General features: G+C 42.3%; 1 protein-coding gene across 1 annotated transcript in view; it reads right to left on the bottom strand.

Annotated features, from left to right (window-relative positions):
- The window catches only part of LOC146556363 (dual specificity calcium/calmodulin-dependent 3',5'-cyclic nucleotide phosphodiesterase 1A-like), a 50,125-nt gene extending 27,672 nt beyond the window's left edge, over window positions 1-22,453 (bottom strand). Inside the window, exons 1-2 of the mRNA XM_085248823.1 lie at window positions 21,224-22,453; window positions 5,303-5,329 (exon numbers count right to left, since the gene is read on the bottom strand). Coding sequence (XP_085104949.1) covers window positions 5,303-5,329; window positions 21,224-21,954 — 758 coding nt within the window. The 5' untranslated portion in view covers window positions 21,955-22,453. The remainder of the gene's footprint in view (window positions 1-5,302; window positions 5,330-21,223) is intronic.
- Between the last annotated feature and the right edge of the window lie 2,071 nt (window positions 22,454-24,524).

Here is a 24,524-nt window from a genome sequence, read left to right on the forward strand (position 1 = left end):
TTTACGTTTCCCAATTATTGCTTTAAGTTATTTTGTTATTTACATAATAATGTAAATAACCTAATAATTATCCTTATTGCTGCTTTAGAGGAGCGGTGCTTCAAAGGATAGTTGCAGATTTCTGTCAGAATCTGCAGATTATACAGTACAAATAAAATGTTCACGTTTCTCCAACGTTGTCTTCCCAACAGTTTCACTGACATCTACGCTGGATGGCCAGGAAGCGTTCGCGATGTCTTATCGGGCGCTTCTCCGGCGCTGATAATTGGCATCTGTCTTGTGTCAGTGACGTAAAAGACGGATTTAATGCGACATGACCGTTCAAACAGCAGTCGCTTTCTAAAACATCGGATATGTATCGGATTCAGCACCACATACGAAAGTGACCCAGATCGGATTTGAAAATATCGGATTTGTGCCGTTCACACTGTCACACTATGATCGGATATGGGTCGCATAGGGTCAAAAAAAAAAATCGGATTTGACGCGCTTTCGCCTGCAGTGTGAATGTAGCCTAAGTTTTGTCACGGCTGGCGGAGTGAGCCGTGTGGTGTGGAGGAAAGGGAGGACCCAAAATGCAGCAGTGACTGATGATACGAGTGATGTTTATTTACAAAGTGACAATGGCAGAAACAGGCAGTGAGGCATGACAAAACAACTGAAGAAACCTAAACTGGGAGAACTAAATGACAAACCTGAGACCATACAAAAGGGGTGCGGGGCAGAGAGACGCAGAGACAGGAACACCATAGAACGCAGACGAGCCGACAATGAACACAGACCGACACCCACTAAATATACACACACAAGGTAATCAGGTAATCACACACAGGAGGGAAGAACAGCTGAACCTAATACACATGAGGACCGGAGGACACAAGCTGAACACAATGACAACAGACACAGACCTTCAAAATAGAATAGGAAATCCAGAACATGAGCCTTCAAAGTAAAGCAGGAACACACAGACTGATTTACAACACAACACGGGGACATGAACAGAGCACCAAGGACAGACACAGGTAGGGCTGAATACACACACCAAACTACAGGTTCAACCCTAAACCAATACAAAATCAGAATAAACACAAAGCACAAAAATGAACTTCAAGGAAACACAAAACGCTGGGCCAAAATGACCCAGGACCATGACAGTACCCCCCCTTCCAAGGGCTGACTCCAGACAGCCCAAAACAAAAACAGATGACCAACCCAGGGCGGGCGGCGGGGGCCCAGGACGGAGGGACCAACACCGAACAAAAACAAGCCCCAGCGAACCAAGTGACCTGTCCAAAACAAACACACATGCTGGAGCACAAGGACAAAACACAGTTCAGGAGGCCGGCCCGGAGGCTGACACAGATCCAAAAGCCAACCGAGCGGAAGGCAGCGGTGGCGGAGTGGAGGCAGTTCAGGGGGCCGACCGTGCACACGGCAACGGCGGCGACGGGCAAACAGTTCTGGGGGCCGACCGTGCACACGGCAACGGCGGCGACGGGCAAACAGTTCTGGGGGCCGACCGTGCACACGGCAACGGCGGCGACGGGCAAACAGTTCTGGGGGCCGACCGTGCACACGGCAACGGCGGCGACGGGCAAACAGTTCTGGGGACCGACCGTGCACACGGCAACGGCGGCGACGGGCAAACAGTTCTGGAGGCCGACCGTGCGGACGGCAACAGCGGCGTGGAAACAGCTCTGGGGGCTGACCGTGCGGACGGCAACAGCGGCGTGGAAACAAGTCCGGAGGCCGGCCACGTGGAAGGCAGTGGCGGCGTTCAGGAGGGCGTTCTGGAGGGCGTCCACGGTGGCGGAGATGCCCAACAAGCGGCCTGGCAGATGACCGACGATGTAAAGGTGGTAGTAGGGGACCTGAAGGCTGCGTGGCCCCTGCAGCCCAAGGCGAAGCGGAGGCTGGACCAGACGAGGCGGAGGCGGAGGCTGGACCAGACGAAGCTGATGAGGACGCTGAAGCAGAAGCTGGACCAGGCGAGGATGATGAGGATGCTGGAGCCGGACCAGGCGAGGATGATGAGGATGCTGGAGCCGGACCAGGCGACGAGGATGAAGACACGGAGGCTGGACCAGACGAGGATGAAGACACGGAGGCTGGACCAGACGAGGATGAAGCAGTGGCTGGACCAGACGAGGATGCAGAGGCTGGACCAGACGAGGATGCAGAGGCTGGACCGGATGAAGCCAAAGCAGAGGCTGGACCAGACGAAGATGATGAGGATGCAGAGGCTGGACCAGACGAAGATGCAGAGGCTGGACCGGATGAAGCCAAAGCAGACGCTGGACCAGGCGACGAGGATGAAGCCAAAGCAGATGCTGAAACCGGACCAGGCGAGGCCGAAGACTCTGAGGCCGCAGCAGGCGAGGGTGATGAGACTGCAGCTGGTGATGAGACTGCAGCTGGTGATGAGACTGCAGCTGATGGCTGGACGGGCTCCTCGGGCCCCCCAGCTGACGAGGCAGAAGGCTGGACGGGCTCCTCGGGCCCCCCAGCAAAAACAGTCTCAGACCCAGTGGGCACTGGAGCCCCTGGCACACACAGAACAGAACCAGCAGGCACACGGGCCTCTGGCAGGGACAGAACGGAACCAGCAGGCGCACGGGCCTCTGGCAGGGATGGATCGGAACCAGTAGGCGCACGGGCCTCTGGCAGGAACAGGTCGGAACCAGCAGGCACACGGGCCTCTGGTAGGGACGCAACAGAACCAGCAGGCACACGGGCCTCTGGCAAACACAAAGCAGACTGCAGCTGCACTGAGCAGTGACTCAGCTCAGGCAGCGACAGTCCGGTGCAGTCCTCAGCTGGCTTCTTAACCTCCAGGGGTCCAGACTCGGCTGGGGGCTGGAACCCAGCCTCTGGGGAGGCCCTGGAGCAAGTAACAGTCTCTAAACTAGCCAGCTGTTGAGGAACGATTGCATTTTTAACGTGTTTGTCTCTCTGCAAATAATACGTACTAGAAAAAGAGTCAAAAATGGGAGGCACGGACGCAGCCTCCCGTACAGAGGGAGTCTGTGAAGACGGAGACGGCATGAATGACTGGGCTAGCGGAGATACCGGAGTCCGAGTTGCTTGCGGCTGTGCAGCTAAACGAGGTAAAGACAGCTCAGCAGGAGAATGAGCAAGCAACACACCGTTCTCCTTGTCGTCTGCTGCACCAAACAAAGTCCCTGGATAAACTGTTCCACAGTCCAAGACAGAAAAAGGGTCCTTCTCACTCACCACGGCCGGCAGTTCTGAAGTTCCAATATCCGGCTGTGGGGTGACGCGCCGACGGCGCGATCGTCGCTTCCTCCCGGGCAAAACCTCCGGCGGGCCGGGCAAAACCTCCGGCGGGCCGGGCAAAACCTCCGGCGGGAGAAGCTGACGTGGCTGTTCCGGGGCGGCCGTAATCCGCTGCTGCTGGACAAAGTCTGTGGATTCCCGAGCTCGCACCACCCCCCGGGCTTTATGCAGGTTGCAAATTAAGCCTGAAACTCCCTTAAGCTGGCAGAGGTAGGGATTTTCTTCCAGGATTGCTTCGATGGCTTTTAACCCCACCACTTGTGCCCTTGCGTTGGTGGCGTGGGTTACCCAGTCCATCAGGCGTCGGATGCGTGCGAGGTCGCTCTCTCCAGACAAAGCTGCTGGGTCCATGTTTGGTCGGCTCGTACTGTCACGGCTGGCGGAGTGAGCCGTGTGGTGTGGAGGAAAGGGAGGACCCAAAATGCAGCAGTGACTGATGATACGAGTGATGTTTATTTACAAAGTGACAATGGCAGAAACAGGCAGTGAGGCATGACAAAACAACTGAAGAAACCTAAACTGGGAGAACTAAATGACAAACCTGAGACCATACAAAAGGGGTGCGGGGCAGAGAGACGCAGAGACAGGAACACCATAGAACGCAGACGAGCCGACAATGAACACAGACCGACACCCACTAAATATACACACACAAGGTAATCAGGTAATCACACACAGGAGGGAAGAACAGCTGAACCTAATACACATGAGGACCGGAGGACACAAGCTGAACACAATAACAACAGACACAGACCTTCAAAATAGAATAGGAAATCCAGAACATGAGCCTTCAAAGTAAAGCAGGAACACACAGACTGATTTACAACACAACACGGGGACATGAACAGAGCACCAAGGACAGACACAGGTAGGGCTGAATACACACACCAAACTACAGGTTCAACCCTAAACCAATACAAAATCAGAATAAACACAAAGCACAAAAATGAACTTCAAGGAAACACAAAACGCTGGGCCAAAATGACCCAGGACCATGACAAGTTTACAGTCTACAGTCTCAAAGCTACAATTAAATATCCCCTGAGAACACACACATTTACAGTCAGATTTGTTTTAAAATTACACAAAATACGTAAAGAAATAGGGAGGGTCTTTTTAAAGAGCTGAAACATGTTTTAGTGTTGCACGTCAAACAAGGCCTCCCTCTGGGAGTGTATCTGTTTTAGACAAAGACAAAGTTATTTTTTCTTTTAAATTTCAGGGTAAAGCAAGTAGTACCTTTTATGTGTCGATGATGGTTTCCACAATTCTAAAATAACATGCTAATTCATTTTCATATTTTTATGATGCATAATGAGCTCAGTGTGCTTTTATGGTGAAAAAAATCTTTGTGCACTTAATTATCAAAGACTTACTCAAAACAACTGCAGAAAGGATTTAATCATGAATCAGAAAATATAGACTGCCAGTCAAAAGTTTGGAAACATCTTCTCATTTAATATTTTTTCTTTATTTTTTACTACTTTCAACATACATGCTGAAGAAGAAGAAGGAGAGTGATGGAGTGCTGCGCCAGATAGCTTGGCTTTCACAGTCATCTGACCTAAAGCAAAGGGTGGCTATTTTGAAGAATCTAAAATATAAAACTTGTTTTGAGTTAATTCACACACATTCATAGTCCTGATGCCTTCAATGAGAATCTACAATCTAAATAGTCATGAAAATAAAGAAAAACCTATAAAATAGAAGATGTGTCCAAGCTTTTGACTGGTAGTGTAAGTTTCATAGACCAAAAGACCAAGGGAATGTTATTAAATATCTACACTTTTCACTTCTACACTTTTATAAAGAAGAAAAAAGCAAAAACATCTGCAGTTTAGAGAAGCTGATTTTTTTTCTCTATTTTGTATTTTTAATTTTTCATTCATGCTTGTCAGTTGTCACAATGATTTTCCGCTAAACAAATACACAAGAATACAACTAATTGTTTCAACTCTCCATAAAAACAATTGTGCGTGTATGTGTGTGCCAGTGCGTGCCTTACCTTTGCGATGTACTTTTATATTTCTGCCTGTAAACAAACAAGAACAAACAAGAGTTAATCAAATCGGCCACTCACATGGTGAGTTTCAGGCTAGGTTAGAAGGCACACCTTGAAACAAACATGCAGACTAACAAAGATATTTCTTCTCTGAATAAAGTCTTATCTTCATCAACAAAAACACATCTTCACATTGGAACTAATAAATAAACCACAGAGTATTCAGAAGCTTGAATAAATGTCTATATCGGTATATACAGATATATTTCATTTGTACTGAACTACTCATTAAATTAACAACATGATGTATTTTAAAAGACTTTTTACGAGACCAGATTGCTCCTATAGTGGCCATCAGAAGGTACTTAAGGTACTTTGGCACATTGGATTCACGTTTTAGACCTTGATGGCACGTCCATCATTTATATACAGTTTATGAGTGCACACCAAAGCTACCTGCACTAATGTCAGTGCGTTAGGTGGAAATGCTGCTTGGATTTACTGAAGTCAGTCAGGGGGCTGCATAACAGAGAGCAAACTCAAACACTGCATGCGAAAAGCAAACTGTCATTTCCATTAACCTCGAGACAGATGAGAATGACATGCAACCACGGGAGCGTTACACAACAAAAATGGCAACTGCTGTTGCCTCGAAAGGCTTAGAAGACACATAAAGCTAAACCATACATACATGATACATGGCCAACATACTCAAAAACTGTTTGTCCTCTGTGTTAAGTCTTTTAAAATGTCCCTCATTCCAATAAAATCTGAAAAGTCTGAAAGAGACCGGTTAGCAAATCATGTTTTCTACCCATTTTGTGTGCAAGGGTGGCTCAGACAAGCACTCCAAAGCACTGGAGCAAAGGTTTTCGTTCTGGGAATTGAGCCGTCCCAGCAGGGTGTCAAAGAGTTGAACATGGAGAGCGGAGGTGAAAGGAACCCATGAATTCTGGGTATTTTGTGGAGATTGGTGGCTGATTTGGTTGCTTTTCAACACTGTCAGAGGTTCCAGCAACAGCAGTGGCTCATGGAGGTAATTTAGGTACTTTAAACCCGTTAGTAGCAGATTGCAGCAATTTGCATCAAACATGGAGCTTCCTATGAGTCATAGCACAGCCAAATATGAACACATAGATATGATACACCTCCTTTTAGATTCAGTGTATGGAGGATAGTAGCATATTCTGCAGGCATCATAAATGAATATGTCATCTTGATAAGCAGCCTGAGAATCCTCACATTTCTATGTTTCCTTTTGTAATAGGCACATGCCAAAGAAGAACTGCAGATAGACTGCTAACAATGAAAAAAACTACAGCAGTTTAAGTGAATGACTGACTCTGTGTTACAACACAATTCATGTTTATATCACCAAAAAACCCCAAATTATTAGAACCCTACACAAAGAATAATCATGACTTAAAAGGGATTCAGGGGTTTACTGTCAGCTTTTTCTGTCCTACATCAACCAGGGATCGCACATACCCTATCAAGTTGTTTTTTCTTTGAATATATTTCTAGTGTCACACTCCATTTCAGACTCCATTTTTCTCATTCATTTCTCTGAGCGTGATGGCTGACAATGATGTCACTGCCTCCAGCTCAACATTTGAATTCACTGAGGTTGATTCCTGTCTTACGCCAAAGGGGGCGGGAATATTTTCCCAAAAAGTTGCATCAATAAAGTGGTTGGAAGCTTCTAAATGTGCTAGTGCAGACAACCTTTCCCTTTCCCTCTAAAACACAGATGCCTCATAGTAAGGTCCAATCTGGGGAAGCAGCACCTGTTAAATGATTTATTGTTAATTTTGTGAAACTGTGAAGCACATGATTACATTTTACCGCTGTTATGTGGTGAAGGATGCAAAGCAAAGCCAGTCCATGCAGACTGTTCTCTGATAAAGACAGAGGCCAAGTTAATGAACAGGGTGCCTAAATATAACTTTGTACTGACAAATGATTTGCTGGGTGAAATATTAGTCTGCAGATTTTTGTAGCGATGAAAGGTTAAAGAATCTAACATTCCAATCGTGATATTGGGCGTGCAGGTTAAAGCTGTGTCACATGTAAAGAAACATATGATATGTTGGATGTGTGTTTGGGATGGATTTTCAAGTAAATGACCAAATTCCTATAAATGCTGACATCTGACAGATACACACATTTCTGGCAATAATGAAAAAGCTCTCTTACAACTAATGTGTCATGTATGGAAGGTCACCTTTGTTACATTTTCACCACACAAGGTCAATGATGTATAGGGGACAAATTTTAAGTTTTTTTGCTGCCTAAATTAAACCAAGTACGTGTTGCTGACTAAAGCACACGGAGCAGGGAGAGAAACCAGAACACAAGCAGTATTTGACATGATGGGATGGAAACACATATTAAATAAATATTGACTTTTTAAAAAGAAGTTTATGGTCCCTTTTCTTTCTTTTTCGCCTCTCTTAGCTATTTTGCTGTTTGTTTGTTGTCATTTTTCTACTTATTTTGTGTCTTTTTGCAGTCATTTTGTGTCTCATTTTTTATTTTATATCTCTTTGTGCTCGGTTCCCTTCTCTTTAAAGTTTGTCTTTGATGTCTCGTGAGTCTGCACATATTTTTTGCCACCATTTTAACCCTCTCAGGCTCAAATTAAACTTTTTGTTACTAATGCACAACCAAGTCCTGCAGTGGTACTTCTGAGTAAAAGAAAACTCATAAAATATGTATGTGGGGTAATCAGGTTGTTAGTTTTTAACTGTTGCAAATCGGCAACGCCTGCCTTGAGAGGGTTAAGTCATATTACATATTTGTGTCTCCTTCAAAGAATTATTTTGTGTCTTTATGATGTTGTTTTTTGCCACTTTTTAGTCATTTTATGTCTCCTAGAAGTTGTTTTGTGCTACTTTGCAGTAAATTTTTGTCCCTTTGTAGACATTTTATGTCTTTTTGAAGTGTTTTTGTGTCACTTTTTAGTTTTTTCCCACTATACATTGGACGTTGGATAGACATGCAGATCTGATCTATATTGGGTCCATTGGTCCATAGCCAATTCCGTCCAAATTAAGTCCACAATTTGGGCGTCCAGCCATGACCCACTTTGGCCATCAATATGACATTCAATGTTTGAACTTTGGACTGAGGACATCTATAACAGGTACAGGAAATTTACATGATTAATAAATCTAAAGGTGTCCATACATCCTTCATCTGCTGATCAGAAGGTTTGTGGTTCGATCCCTGGCTCCCCCAGTCTGCATGCCAAATATCCTTGGGCTTTTTACACAACATCACTCTTTCCAAATCAGGCCAAAGAGGTGGTACTGGTGAAGTAGTAAGATTTTAATGTTAATTTACATGTTTTCTCACCTTTGATAAATATGCCCAAATCCAATTTGGAAAGTGTTACCACTTCATTACATGTTATGAGGTCAGAAAAAAGGGGACAAAATAGACCTGATTTTACTACTATTAAAACCATGCAAAACAAAGTCAATGTCACCAAAATGCAAGCATTAAATCATGCGTCACCGAACCGAAACACCTATTGGAATGTAAATTTGAACAGCAGATTACCCCACGAGTAGATGACGACGATCTAAACGCTCCATTTGGTCTGAAATTAGCCAGTCACAGCTCTGGAATCTGACCCCAGCAGCTAATCACAGCTCTGACACGTCTCAGCTTTGAAATGCGACTGTAGAGACCTGTTATTTCATGGTCGAATGGTAATTGTACGCCGGCCTGCGTGGGCAGATCAGAGCTGAATTACAAAGCTGTATAAGGCACGCTGATCAGTGCCAGGTCGCTGCATTGTTTTCTTAGTCAGAGAAAACTCTCCAGCACGCGGCAGCAGCAATAGTGACAGGTGAGGACAGAGAGTTTCTGGAGAATGACTCACCTCCCTATCATGACTTTTACAGGGTGACGCCTTCAGCGAAAGAATTTGCATTTTGCGTCTTTACCTCTTTTTTTTTCTTTGTCCTTGTACCAATTGTTTTGTGATTTCACCTACACATTTTCTTCTCTGCATCATTAACACTGAGCTTGTGGAATGTATTTTATTTCGTGCACTGTTCTGTTTGCAATGCATCACTGCAGGGTGTGTGTGTGTGTGTGTGTGTGTGTGTGTGTGTGTGTGTGTGTGTGTGTGTGTGTGTGTGTGTGTGTGTGTGTGTGTGTGATGGTTAACTCCATCTAACCCGCCCACGTCTAGACCAAGTGTCCTGGAGAAAAAAGCTGAACCTCCATTAAATTGAAGCAGTGCACACACACTACACAGTATCAGCCTTTTGTTGTTTAGTTTCTTAACCACCTCATCAGGGTGGCTTCAGATTGGTCCTAAATTTAATTTTTGAAGCATGACAACAAGCCAGACATGCAAAAACCATTATAAAGATTAGTTTCTGCTTAATCTGACCTGGACAGTCTGGTACTTCTTTTAATACATCCTCAGATGGCAGAACGTTTTTTTCATAGCTGAGCTTTCTCAGCTGATTTCTGCTCTTTAATGTGTCAAAAAAGTTATTTTTTGCTTTTGTTTTTACACTTTACACTTCCTCTGTAATTCCACTCAGCTTCTCACCAAAGCCTACTGATAATAAAAATTATGCATCTCAATGTGTAAAAAAACAAAAGTAAATGAAAAGCTGTTCTATTCTCTTTTTGTCCTTTTCTAGTTTACTGCATCGAAATGTTCTGCTGTTACCACGGAAACTGGGGGAAATTTTCAAAAATAAACGAATAAATAAATATCTTCACACTTTTTTGTTTTCTTGTCAAACAGCTTTAAGCTCTGTGATTAATTTATGGATGAACTTTATGTCTGCCAGGAAGAAATAATATTGTAATGAACACAAAGACACAATCGCTCACACAAAGAAACAGCTGGTTTTGTGACCACTTGAATGGGTCTTAATCTTGTATTCATTCATGCTTGCTCTATTTAATTTGGACAAAGTTTATGATAATTTGTACATTTCAGAAACTTGCTTTAACAGGTGTCACAGGTTATAATAGAGAAGTCAATGTCACAAGGCCCTTCTAAATACAGAGTCCCCAAACTTAGGGAGGATTGTGCCTGGAAAGGTCAACAGTGGCAGGCAGAATGTCTATAAATGGAACAGCAGCTCTGCTCTGCTCTGATGATAGCGATACAAATGTACCTGGCAGTAACATGATGAAGTAACCTTAATACTTTTTTTTTTTTTTAAATCAAACAAAAATTTGCAGTCTATGAAAAAGAAATGTAACAACAAGGCTTCTCTTTATATTATTTTTTCTTTTCATTTTTGGTAACTGCACATATGAAGAGACTCAAAGTCAGAACGACTATATTCAAAAGCAGATTGTCTTTTCGTTTGTTTATATTCGGTTGCATGGCTCTTGTCTGAGAACCTCACCACCCTTCCTATAGCATATGGATTGCAGGTAAGCTTGGCTTTGTGGTCTGTCTGAACTAAGTCAAACTTAATTTAATTCTATTATATATATATATATATATATATATATATATATATATATATATATATATATATATATATATATATATATATATATATATATATATATGCAACATGCTTTATATTGTAAGGTAAAGAGAAAACCCCAACAATCACATGACCCCCTATGAGCAAGCACTTAGTGACAGTGGGAGGAAAAATTCCATTTTAGCAGGAAGAAAACCTCCAGGAGAATCAGACTTAGTGAGGGGCATCCATCTGCCATGACTGTTTAGGGCTGAGGGGAGGGAGACAGGAGGTTCAGAGATACTGTTATTCAGGGAGGAATGTGACGTGAATGTCCATAGAGTTTTTCACAACCTCTCAGCCCATACTTATTGAGATATTTCCATTTGTGGTGCACCACTCAACAGACTGAAACATATAATAATGATTATGCTAATTTCAATGGGGAAGCTCCATATCCACTCGTCTGCCTGCATCCCTCGGGGTTTGGCGCTGCTAGTCTATTCTTCACATTACTTCCACTTTCCTGTGGCGTCAAACTTAATTTTGTTGTCATCACTTTGGCCCAAACATTTTCTTGCTTGTCTTCTGCGAGCTCTGTCCTGTGTGCTTTAAATCTTACTACTTTTCTGCCTTTCAGATCCTCATTCGTGCAACCAGCCTCCTCCAAATCTCCACCTCATCCTCGCCAGAATAGAGATCCTCCAAGTCTTCACCTGCTTCACCTCGCTGCCATCCTTCCTACCAGCGTTGGACTCTGTTCTACTACAAAGACTGATCGGAGTCTAATTGCCAAACAATTATTAATCAAGCTCCATATTGAGAACTGTTCATTCAAATGGTCTCTCCTTAGTCACTGCTACTTTGCAACCCAGAGTGTTACTTTATTTACAACTATGCCTCACAAGTTGTTAGGTCAGAGGTGCCAACAATTTTTGAGTGTGATTAGCATTCAGGTGCAGCAGGGGATCTATTTACTAGGTGCACAGGCACTGAGGGGGGACACATAGGCATGCAGAGCTTCTGCTTACGCACAAGCAGCATTACTGTCAAACTACAGATGCCTGTTGCCATTACTCACTACCCAAAATAAAACCAGCTTTGTTGTTTTATCTAAGACCTTTTCTCACTGAGCAGAAGAATCCTCCGGAAAACTAAACAAACCTCGGAGTGTGTTCACTCCCCGTGACGGAGTTCCCCTAACCTCGGAGTTCAGTCTTGTCAGGTTAGTAGACAAGCTGAATTCTGCATCTTTATTTTTACACCTCTAGCGTTTCTCATTCTCTCACTGTTGACAGAGAACACATTCACTTGCCAATGTTTATTAGAGGATTTGGCAAAAACGAAACACTTGTCTTGGCGTCAGTTTCTTCAACCAACACACCAACTTCTGCTGATAAATTTCTGTTTCTTTTTTTTTCTGTTATATTTTCCTCTGTTGCCAGCCGGTTACCAACACAAGATGCTGTATAGCAAGCAGGGTCTGTTAAACAGAGCAAGAGTAGCCAAGGGGCATAAATTAAATGTGTGTGTTTAATGGTAATGATGCCGTGCACATTTCATTTAACTGCTGATGAGAGATACTGTCAGTAAACCAAATACTGGTGGTGGCCTGGTCTTCCATAAGATAGTGAATTAGAAGAAGTATCACAGACATACACAATACAATGGGAATGTTGTTATTAAATGTTTTTGTGAACAGAAGCTGATAAAATAAAGGAGAGTTTAACTTTAGCTGTCAAAAAATACTATGGCAAACGTACTCTTAACATCATTAAATCTATTAATTTTATTTCTGGACATAATTTTCCCATTTGAAACAAACACTAACGGCAGATGAAAAGTCAGCTGTTTCAAAATATGCCAGTATGGCTTCACTAATGCTATGATAGCATTACAGAATGCTAAGTTAGCGTTCTGTAACTATCACCATATGTGAGAAGCTGGAAAAACAGACCAGTCAAATGCATCAGTCTGTATTTGCCCATTAGCTATAATGGGCTGTTAAATTTTGAATGAAGCAGCTACCATGGTTATTATCAAAGGTGGAAAGTAACGAATTACATTTACTTGCGTTACTGTAATTGAGTAGTTTTTTTGTGTATTTGTACTTTTTAAAGTCATTTTTCAAGTCGGTAATTTTACTTTTACTTAAGTATATTTTTTAAAAAGTATTGTACTTCGCTACATTTTCAATCACACCCGTTACTGAGTAAATTAAAAGAACAAACAAAAAAAAAACAACATTGCGCTTCGGAAATACTGCAGGGAATGATGGGTAGTAGAACAAATTGGCGTTGGGTCACGATAAAGATGAGTCTGACATCGGTGGTACGGATCCAGCGAAAAAAGAAACCCTGTCGAATTATGCTGACCCTGAACTCGAGGAAACCGATGTGAACCCCTGGCCTTATTTAAGGGACCATTTCGGCTTCAAGTGCAAGTAAGGCAACAGCTTTATTATGCAGTGTAAGCTGTGTTTGCCCAGAGAGACCGAGTTAGCAGCTTTTAAAAATTCCTCATCAAACCTGCACAAGCATGTAGAGGTAAGTTAAATGAAACCTGTACATTTATTTTAGCAAAAAGGCTGTGCTCAAGTTAATCACATTAAGACATAAGCTGTTATTGGGCACGTTGTTGTCCACGCAATTTAATTTTTTTACAGGATCGGTAAATTGCCAAAAGAAAATACATTTTTCCTGTTTGTTAATAATAATAATTTATTTTAAAGAAATAGTTAAATTAGACAGAAGACAGAAGCGGCTACTTTCTTACTTAACCCACATATGTTCACACTGCAGGCAAAAGAATAACGTGCTTTGTGCAGAGGTGTTTTTTTTCTGATCTCAAACTGATCTCCCTGTTGGAGCTCAGTCTGTGGGGAGTTATTTTTTTCTCCTTATCTTTCCTCATGTTGTGCATTTTCCATTGTTATGCCTCTCTGACCTGTCTTCCCCATGTGATGTTTGTGTAATGTACAGGGAGTGCAGAATTATTAGGCAAGTTGTATTTTTGAGGAATAATTTTATTATTAAACAACAACCATGTTATCAATGAACCCAAAAAACTCATTAATATCAAAGCTGAATGTTTTTGGAAGTAGTTTTTAGTTTGTTTTTAGTTTTAGCTATTTTAGGGGGATATCTGTGTGTGCAGGTGACTATTACTGTGCATAATTATTAGGCAACTTAACAAAAAACAAATATATACCCATTTCAATTATTTATTTTTACCAGTGACACCAATATAACATCTCCACATTCACAAATATACATTTCTGACATTCAAAAACAAAACAAAAACAAATCAGCGACCAATATAGCCACCTTTCTTTGCAAGGACACTCAAAAGCCTGCCATCCATGGATTCTGTCAGTGTTTTGATCTGTTCACCATCAACATTGCGTGCAGCAGCAACCACAGCCTCCCAGACACTGTTCAGAGAGGTGTACTGTTTTCCCTCCTTGTAAATCTCACATTTGATGATGGACCACAGGTTCTCAATGGGGTTCAGATCAGGTGAACAAGGTGGCCATGTCATTAGTTTTTCTTCTTTTATACCCTTTCTTGCCAGCCACGCTGTGGAGTACTTGGACGCGTGTGATGGAGCATTGTCCTGCATGAAAATCATGTTTTTCTTGAAGGATGCAGACTTCTTCCTGTACCACTGCTTGAAGAAGGTGTCTTCCAGAAACTGGTAGTAGGACTGGGAGTTGAGCTTGACTCCATCCTCAACCCGAAAAGGCCCCACAAGCTCATCTTTGATGATACCAGCCCAAACCAGTACTCCACCTCCACCTTGCTGGCGTCTGAGTCGGACTGGAGCTCTCTGCCCTTTACCAATCCAGCCACGGGCCCATCCATCTGGCCCATCAAGACTCACTCTCATTTCATCAATCCATAAAACCTTAGAAAAATCAGTCTTGAGATATTTCTTGGCCCAGTCTTGATGTTTCAGCTTGTGTGTCTTGTTCAGTGGTGGTCGTCTTTCAGCCTGTCTTACCTTGGCCATGTCTCTGAGTATTGCACACCTTGTGCTTTTGGGCACTCCAGTGATGTTGCAGCTCTGAAATATGGCCAAACTGGTGGCAAGTGGCATCTTGGCAGCTGCACGCTTGACTTTTCTCAGTTCATGGGCAGTTACTTTGCGCCTTGGTTTTTTCACACGCTTCTTGCAACCCTGTTGACTATTTTGAATGAAACGCTTGATTGTTCGATGATCACGCTTCAGAAGCTTTGCAATTTTGAGACTGCTGCATCCCTCTGCAAGATATCTCACTATTTTTGACTTTTCTGAGCCTGTCAAGTCCTTCTTTTGACCCATTTTGCCAAAGGAAAGGACGTTGCCTAATAATTATGCACACCTGATATAGGGTGTTGATGTCATTAGACCACACCCCTTCTCATTACAGAGATGCACATCACCTAATATGCTTAATTGGTAGTAGTAAGGTAGTAGGTAGTAGTAAGACAACATGCATGAAGAGGATGATGTGGACAAAATACTCATTTGCCTAATAATTCTCCACTCCCTGTACTGTATGTATGGTCAGAAGGGTAAGTCGGCGCTGGCAAAGGTCGGCAGCCTTAACCCAATTTCCTTCGGGGTCAACCTTCAGGATCAATAAAGTTTTATTGAATTGAATTGCTCCTCAAAATTAACAGAGCAGGGCCAAGTTTAAAAAAATGAAAACACATTTTTATAGCAGCTGCCGTACAGCTCAATTCAGTACTTGTTCTCTTATTTGACAGTTTAGAACACATTCTCATGTAAAAGAATTATATGGTTTTGACAGTTTGGTTGGTTTGGTGACCATTATCCATTTTGATGTATAGACTTGCAGTTTAACTGCCACTGAGCTTTAATTTGTAAAGTTTTTCTTTTAATTAAAAAACAACTACTTTGAGATTTATCCCATTGTCTTTTTTGCACTACTCAGAAGAGGCTGTCCTCCTGCTGACAAAAAAGTAACTATGTAACTTTTACTCTGAGTACATTTTTAGACAGGTAATTTTACTTGTACTTGAGTAAAATTTCAGCAAAGTAATAGTACTTTTACTTGAGTAAAATATTTTAGTACTCTTTCCACCTCTGGTTATTATGTAATGTCCTCTTTGCTGGGTTTGAATGATGACATATTACAATGTATTTCCTTGATATATATTCAGTGTTGGGAAGGTTACTTTTAAATGTATTCCATTACAGATTACAGAATACATGCCCCAAAATGTATTCTGTAACGTATTCCGTTACGTTACTCAATGACAGTAACGTATTCTGAATACTTTGGATTACTTAATATATTATCATGCTTTTTACAACTATTGCTGTGATTTATGACTATTACTGAAGGTCCGCGGCTCCGAACCATATTAAAGGGACCTCTGGCTAATATGTCGGGCTCCCTGTCGGCTCGTAGCCGAAAAATAGCTTTACTTTGTTGTCTGGGTCAACTCTGCTAGCGAGAGACAGAGAGAGGCGTTGAAAGACTGCTCCAACCGAACTTATTGTTTTCGGAGGAAAACAGGAACACGGTGTACAGTCGAGTCTTAATAGCTTACTTACAACTGGGCTCGTCAGGCACTCTTCTTGGCTGCAGTGGTTATTATTATATTTACATGCTTCCAGCTCCCGTTTCTGCTCGATGACAACTCGTACCTTTCCACTCCCCTTTTTCTCCCTCCTCGCGCTCACAGACCCATAACGTGTATGGCAGTCCATTCTCCCTGCAGCACGGACTATACTGCCCATGATGCTACATTCTTTACAGCATTTAGCATTCTGCCTATTAGCTTAGCACAACAACAACAACAACAAAAAGGCGCTCTCTCACCCAGGAAACACGCAGAGAAAGAGCGTCACCCTGTAACCATGGCAACCGTAACGCTGCCACCTGGAACAACAGAACGTAGCTGTCAAACAAAACCCAAACAGTCCTGACCTGCCACAATATGAAACAGGAAAGTACCGCAGTGTAATCCATTTATTTCAACAAAGTAACTGTATTCTGAATACCACCTTTTTAAACGGTAACTGTAATGGAATACAGTTACTCGTATTTTGTATTTTAAATACGTAACGGCGGTACATGTATTCCGTTACTCCCCAACACTGTATATATTTTCCTTTTTTGTTGTTAAATGTTTTTTGTCTAATCTAATTTGCGAACAGAATGGAAAAGTCAGAAAGAAACAGACCTAAGTGTAAAATGTTCTTGTTTTTTTACCTTGTGTTCCTTACAATTTCAAAATTGTTAGATTACTATTTATTAAACTGAAGATGTCAAACAGTGTCTGTTAATGTGAGGTTTTGTGATTTAATAATGATTCAAATGTCATCTGTGCAATATTTCACCACTGTATATGTGTAAAATGTGTATATATTCTGTTTCCTTCTTTATATAATCTCTTGATAATAATCTCTATTGTTACTGTTCTATATATTTATTCTGTTGAATAGATGTAGCAAATTCCTTGGCACCACGTTATCTTATCTTATCTTTTAAATGCTCACTTGTAGCATGTTCGTAAATGATTCAACTTTTGATCAAAGCACCACTGCTCAGTCACAATCCACACTGTTACTGCCAGAGGCTAAAGACAGAAGAATCACCAGCATTGCTCAGGGGGGCAGGACGCTGCTGATGGAACAGACAGTCCATCTCCCTGGTCGATGTGCTATTTATTTGCTGAAATTATTTAATAAACTACATTTTCCAGACATGCATAGGTATTTGCACGCAGTGAGGTTAAGACAACCAATGCAGGAAATATTGGAAGTCTGGTTGTTCTTGATTGCATCACTGCTTGGATGTTTTTGTGGATACTTGGATCATAAGTTAGCTAGCTTTTCCTAACAAATCCCTATTTTAATTTCCAAACCTCTTTGACAAATATCAGAAAGCCTCTGGAAAAAAAACAAACTGACATTTTCAGTTTTAGTAATTCTTAGAAAGAATGACCATGGCTGTGCTTCAGGAAGTATAGCTGGTCATCTACTAATCAGTTCAATCCCTGACTGCTCCAGTCTGCAAGTCAAAGTGCACTTGGGCAAGATACTGAACCCTGAGTTGCATCCGCTGTGTTCACTGGGGTTGAATGTGTGTGAATGTTAGATAGAAAGCACTTAGACATAGAAAAAAGTGATTTTGTGTGTGACTGGGTGAGAGAGACATGCTGTATAAAGTGCTTTGAGTGCTCAGGTACTATATAAGAAAATTTCCATTTACCATTTAGACTAAAGGAAGATCTGAAACTGAAACGATTTAGAATTTTAACTAGCTTAAGGTGGAAAAAGTGACCTGGTTGAAAAAGATCTGACTGCCTGTCATGGGCATGTCATGCAACCAAGACAAAGGGACAAACCACTTCAATCAGACATACAGACTTGTCACAACAGGGAGATGTAAAGGTATGCTTTAATACAACGGGTCCATCAATTCTTTTCCTACTGTGACAAGTCAGCATCTCTGCTGGGAAACGGATTTGTTGACTAAAACATCAGTGTATGCTTTAGAGTACCACACTGACCTTATACATGACCAGTTTAAACAAAAAAAAAACAGAGCTATCATTTCCTCATTCCTCCTTATTTCTTATTTATTCCTCCTTGGGGACCTACGTTATTGGAATGAAACCTCACAGAGGATAGCACAACGCACCTGGGTTTTTTTTTCCACTTGTAGCCATGCCATGCCATTCTGGAGATACAGCAGCTTTTAAAACATATGCATTAGTACTCTTTTTAGTCTATACTATTACTTTAAATGTGTAAAAAGTTCTTAGATTTAAGTGGACCAAACCAGACGAAGAGCTATAACTAAACTGAACACAGCACTGTCCAGATATTTTGTATGTGACAAATGTTTCTGGTGAAACTGCAGTCGAAGACTGAACGTGTGAGCTGCGAGTCACTGAAAAAATCAAGAAGAACACTTGTCTTAGACACATTTATGTGCTGCTTTCTTCCTTTAAAGACGGCAGGCAAACAAACACAAAAGACTGGGAAAGTTATGTAAAAAAAAAAAAAAAACACCCAAACTAATTCTTGACGGAGCATGTCACAACTAAACTGCGAAGAATTTGACGACTTCTTTTGTAATCTGCCGTCAATAAATCATTAAGTTTCTGAAGCTTGAGGAGTTTCTGTGTGGGAGTTACAAAATTGGAAAGTAATGCTGAATGGATGTGAATACTTATGATTTTTTGGCCATCTATTCAACTAAAAAAAACATTTTGGATGAATTAAGCAGAAAATTATGTCCTTCTGTGTTTTTGGAAAAGGTAGGAGCAGCATACTTCAGGCTGAAGAGGAGCAGGATTATCCAGAGCATGCATCAGAGCCTGATCTGACGGTACGATTATGCATCAGTGGTAACAGTCACGGATATTTGGATGTCTGTGAAGGCACCGTGAATGCTGATCAAGACACGTTCAAGGTAAAAAGAAAGTAAACACATATCAAGAAAACAATAAAAATAATCTGGTCTCCAGCAGATCTTAAAATTAGGCAAATAAAACCCCAGATGAGCTACAAAACATGACAGTAGTTTGCTGGTCTGGAGCATCGGGGCAGAACACAGCATATCAGCATAAACAGCTCGTACCACTGGTCAAGCAAGGTGGTGGTGGTGGTGCAGCTACAGGACCTGAGCACCTTACAGTTACTGAGTCAGTTACTCTATAAACTCCTCTGTTTACCAAAGTATTCTAGAGTCAAATGTGAAGTCCTCGGTCCAACAGCTAAGACTTGTCCTACACTGGATCATGCTGCGTGACAATCATCCCATGCACAGCAGCAAATGTACAATAAAATGACTGAAAACGAAAAGCATCAAAGTGTTGCAAAGACTCCGTCAAAGTCCAGAACTCAGCCTGATTGAAATCATGCAGCTGAAGCGTTGAGCTTTGATTATACTTTCCGCATCCGTGAGCCTACAAGGGTCCGTTCAGGTCAGAGTGACGGAAATTCCATCATCAGATAATCAGTTTGAAGGTCTGTGCCGATGTCTGAATGCCTGCCACTGTTTTTGAGACCATGTGTACCCATCCACATAGACTTTACAATACAGTGCGACAACTGCACATGGGCCTGTGGAGGCAGACTTCAAAAAAAGTATAAGGGCAATGGCTACTCAGCCACCGTCTGCAGAAGGGTTATAATCAAAACTGTGCCGGCAAACTTCAGTGAACTGAAAGAGTATGGTAAAGAAGAGTAATTCTAAAAGCTACTGAATTTTGGCTTTTGTTAAAACAGCAGCGACACTGTGTGACATGTTTTGTGCTGCTGTTCATTTGAGCTTGAATTTACCTCATTTTAACATCTAGTAAGAAGTAGAAAATTTATCTTATGTTGTAATACATAAAAACAGACTGACAGATAACTGCCAACTCTTATGTTCATACCAAGGGGTGCAATTTACAGTCACCAGTTAGCCTAACATGCTTGTCTATATACTCTAGGAGGAAAAGCCACACAGGGAGAACATACAAACTCATCACAGCTCAACAGGAGGCTCAAACCAGCAGTTGCGAGTTGCAGTTCTTGCCATAGCAAAGATGTGTTTAAACACATAGCTTTTTTTTATATATTACAATAATAAAAATGTTTATTGTGTGTTATATGGACGATTTACACATCTAAAACAAAAGTGTACATATTTCAATTTGGCAACTTTAAACAGCAGTCACTTAAAATCCTTACTTGGACTACTAGGATTCATTGCTTCATGCCTACAGGGCATTCACTGGTTTGAAATGCTCAGTTTAGGAGCATTTCAAAGTGTGTTGTCAGATTTGTCAAAGAAAGGATCCGCGAGTGATGATGAGCGTAGTGTGATGAATGAGGCTGTAATTCACAGACTGAAGCATCAACAGGACATTCAAACATTTTGTGTTCGCATGCCCTGCCTTCATCTCTGTCTCTGTTTTCGTCCATCTCCCTGCTGATGTGTCTTTCTTTGCTGAGAGTTTGCTGCATCGCAACGCTCAGTTGTTACCATGGCAACAATGGAGAATTAAAAAAAACACACTGGGCTCTTTTTTTGTTGTTGTTGTTGCTGCTTTTGATTTGTTTTTTGTGTGTGATCGCCTCAAATTCAAACAGATGTGGCGAGGCTGTTCCGCTGCAGCGTAGGAGTCAGCTGCTAAGAAAGAATCTGACAGACAGACGAGAAGCTGTGACTTCATCAAACACACACACACACACGCTCTCTCTCCCGTGTTAAGTGATGTTGCACGCCCACCGTTGCCCGCTCATTTTCTGTCATTTGTCTTCCCCTCCATCGTCGGTCCGTGCCAGCATCACCAAGGCAACCGGTCAACCGCACTGATGCCGTCCCCGAGGCTGTCAGTCTTACAGCAGCTCACGGATCCTCACAGCGTGATCACCAATTATCGATAGTGCTATTGCATCAACACACTGACATTACATCATCAGCCAGCTGACTGCGTGATCTGTGTTTACTCACATTCCTCTGAGCCGGATCAGGACCTGGTTGTTGTGATTCTGCTCCAGAGCGTCCCCAAAGTCCTGCACCTCCTCAGACTGCTGTTGCTCCTTCTGCTCTTCCTCAGTCCGTGACATCTCCTCACGCTGCACCTCCTCCTGCTCCTCCTCCTCCTCCTCCTGCTCTCGAGGTTGCTGCTGTTGCTGCAGCTCCTCAGTCTGCTTTACCTCCTCCTCCTTTTGTTGTAACACCTCACTTTGCTGCACCTCCTTTTCTTGTTGGATCTCCTCAGTCTCTTCCTCCTCCTCCTTTTCAAGGTGCTGTAGCTCACTTTCCTGCACCTCTTTGATCTCTACCTCCTCCTCCTCCTTCTCTTCTTCCTGTACCTGCTCCTCTTGATGGCCCTGTTCCCCTTCTGGCTTTAGCATCTGCTCAGACAGCTCGTCCTCCTGCTGCTTCAGAACCTCCTCCACCTTCTCTTGTATTTCCCACTCATGCGCTGCAACCTCCTCTTGTTCTAGCTCTTCCTCCTGCCCATACACATCTTCAGTATCTCCATCCTGTTGCTGCACTTTCTCTTCCTCCAGGTCTTCCTCCAGCGGATGGACCTCCTCCTGCTCCTTCTCTCCCTCTCCCTCCTGGTCCTTCACTTCATCTTCCATCTCATGTTCTCCCTCCTGTTGCTGCAACTCCTGCTCCTCAGCCTCCAGCAACTTCTCAGGCAGCTGCGCCTCCTCCGCGTCCTCGTTCATCTCGGTTTGTGGCAGAGCTCACCGAGCAGAGTTCAGTCTCTGTGAAGTGTCCGGACGTCTCTCAGTCCGACAGAGTCGTGAAAACATCAACACTGATCGGAGCCTTCAGTTCAGCGAAACTTCATCCAACTTTCTGTGGTGTCACCTGATGAGCCCGGCCAGTCCAAAGCGCTGATTTCGGACTGATTGGTAAGGGAAGTGGAGGGGTTAAAGGTCACGAGAATTTGGAAGAAGACAAAACAGGGAGCATAAAAACAGCAAAACACGTCTCACAGAGATCTCGGAGCGCAGTGCCAGCTCTGTGCGCCGACACTGCAGTGACAAAATGATCCCACTGAATGTCCCAGAGCATCGCCGTAGCAACGCAAGGAGGAAGCCGACCAGCAATAAAGATGGGATAGAGTAAGGGAGAGAGAGAGAGAGAGAGAGGAGTGATGGAGGAGTACAAAAGAGAAGCAGAGAACATTGCAGTGCGTTTCCGTGGTAACCCAACAACGGTTGCCAAGAGTGATGGAATTCTGCAGCCGACAGACTGCCCTCCTCCTCCTCCTTCTCCTCCACCTCACCCCCTCCCAAATTCAAATGCACATAACTTTACGCTCTATTCAGATACAAACAGCAAAGAGGCACATTAATCTGTCCTCCCCTCACTCACCCGCAGTGCCTGCCAGAAAGACTGTACAGTGAGATGTGGGTGTGTGTGTGTGTGTGTGTGTGTGTGTGTGTGTGTGTGTGTGTGTGTTGTTGGTTTTTTTTGAAACAGTGATGATGTAATGGTCCTGAAAATGAGAGTCACAAATCCTCTCCAGTCAAGTGGTACAATCTCACAGTCGGTGTAAAGTGCTAATGGCTCCCTCTAGAGGCTGAAAAGATTATTACAGCCATAATTTCCTCATGGATGTAAGATTTTAAAGCTTTAAAAACAGCAATCTTTCCTCTGTCTTTAGCCACACAAATGTAAGGACATGTTTCTGAGTGGCCCTTAAGCTATGTGTCCAGTATATATAATATCTCTAACAGAGGTTCCCAAACAGTTTCCTGGAGGAGGAGGCCAAAATCCAATGGCCAGATGTGACATGGGATTTTGCAATAACTGTATAGCATTAGTGTAATTAGATCAAATATTATGAATTCACGTTTAATTTGTTATCCAAATCAATTTTCCTAAAAAAGTGTTCCAGTGGCAATTTGGTGGGAATTATGTGATCACGATAGATCAAAGTTTCTGGTCATGGTCAAATAATCGGCAAAATACCCTCATAATGTGACATAATTAACCATATAATCAAGCAGAAGTCTAGCCACAATGGTAAATTGACTGATTTTCTACTCTACTATACAACATGCCACATTCACCCAATCACACAAGCACTGACTCTAAACTGAGTGCTTTTCTGACGACATTCACACAAATTCACTGATGTTTCTTGCACAAGGAGGAGCCAGAGGTTCGAACCACCAACCTTCCGATCAGTAGGTGACCTGCTCTACCTCCTGAGCTACAGCCACGCCATGGCTGTACAATGTATGTTAAATCAAGTTGGAAATTTCACCAACCCTTATGGCTGCTTCTTGGTCTTAACGTGCCAAGCAAGTTAAAGAGCTACTTAGAAAGCAAACAATTGAGCACTAGTCTCCACCACAGGCACCAAAACTGCTTGGTGGATTGTGTAATAGTGTGCAGCAGGGGTGGCAAAAATACAGAAATTCTGTACTTAAGTAGAAGTACAGATACCTATGTTAAAAATAAAGAAAGTAAAAAGTAGCTCCTTGAAGGACGTTTCTACCAGCTATTTTTGTGTAAAGCTAACCGAAACTTGTGTTATATTAATGTAATAATAAAATAATATTAGTAGATAGGAATACAAATTTTAATTTAAACTAATTTTTATTTCTAATTGTACTGAGCTTGAACTTGTTAAATAGAACATGAGCAAAGAAAAAGACGGAAAATAAAAGTAACTCTATTTTCTGTTGCCTACGCTGTAGAGAGTGACTTTGTGTCTAAACAGCAAAATGACGGTGGGGGTGGAGGAACCCTAAAATCAGTTGTAATGGCTCATTATGGTGAAAAGAATCACAGCTCACGATCATTTCTATTCAGCACTCCAGTAGATTTTCTTAATGCACAGACTGAGATCAGCTGACCTGCTGCTGCTGCTGCTGGTCTGAGGTTTACTGCTCTTTGTAGATTTACACTAAACTGAATTCAAGGAGATGTAAGTTATAAGTTGTCCACTAACAGAATTTTTTTTAACATTATACTGAATAAAGCTGGTCTGAAGATGGAATTCAGTGAACGAATCTAAGCAACGTGATGTAACCTAACTCTGACCATGAAACCACAGCCACTGTGCACCAATTGCACACTTTAAATCCATCACAGTACAGCAAACTAACCTGTTTATCCTGCACTAACCTGCAGAGTATAACTACCTTCATATAACACAGTCAGTCTACCTCAGTTTGATTTACAGCATGTTTCGCAATATGAAAAAACTTAATGTGACACATACAGACCCAATATCTGATTTAAAAACATGAGGACTTACATGTAAGCTTTAAATTTC

The sequence above is a fragment of the Mchenga conophoros genome, linkage group LG16 (genome assembly GCF_057382185.1).
Source record: "Mchenga conophoros isolate Kocher_MC1m ecotype Shallow Benthic linkage group LG16, M_conophoros_male_GT1.1, whole genome shotgun sequence".
Lineage (NCBI taxonomy): Eukaryota > Metazoa > Chordata > Actinopteri > Cichliformes > Cichlidae > Mchenga > Mchenga conophoros.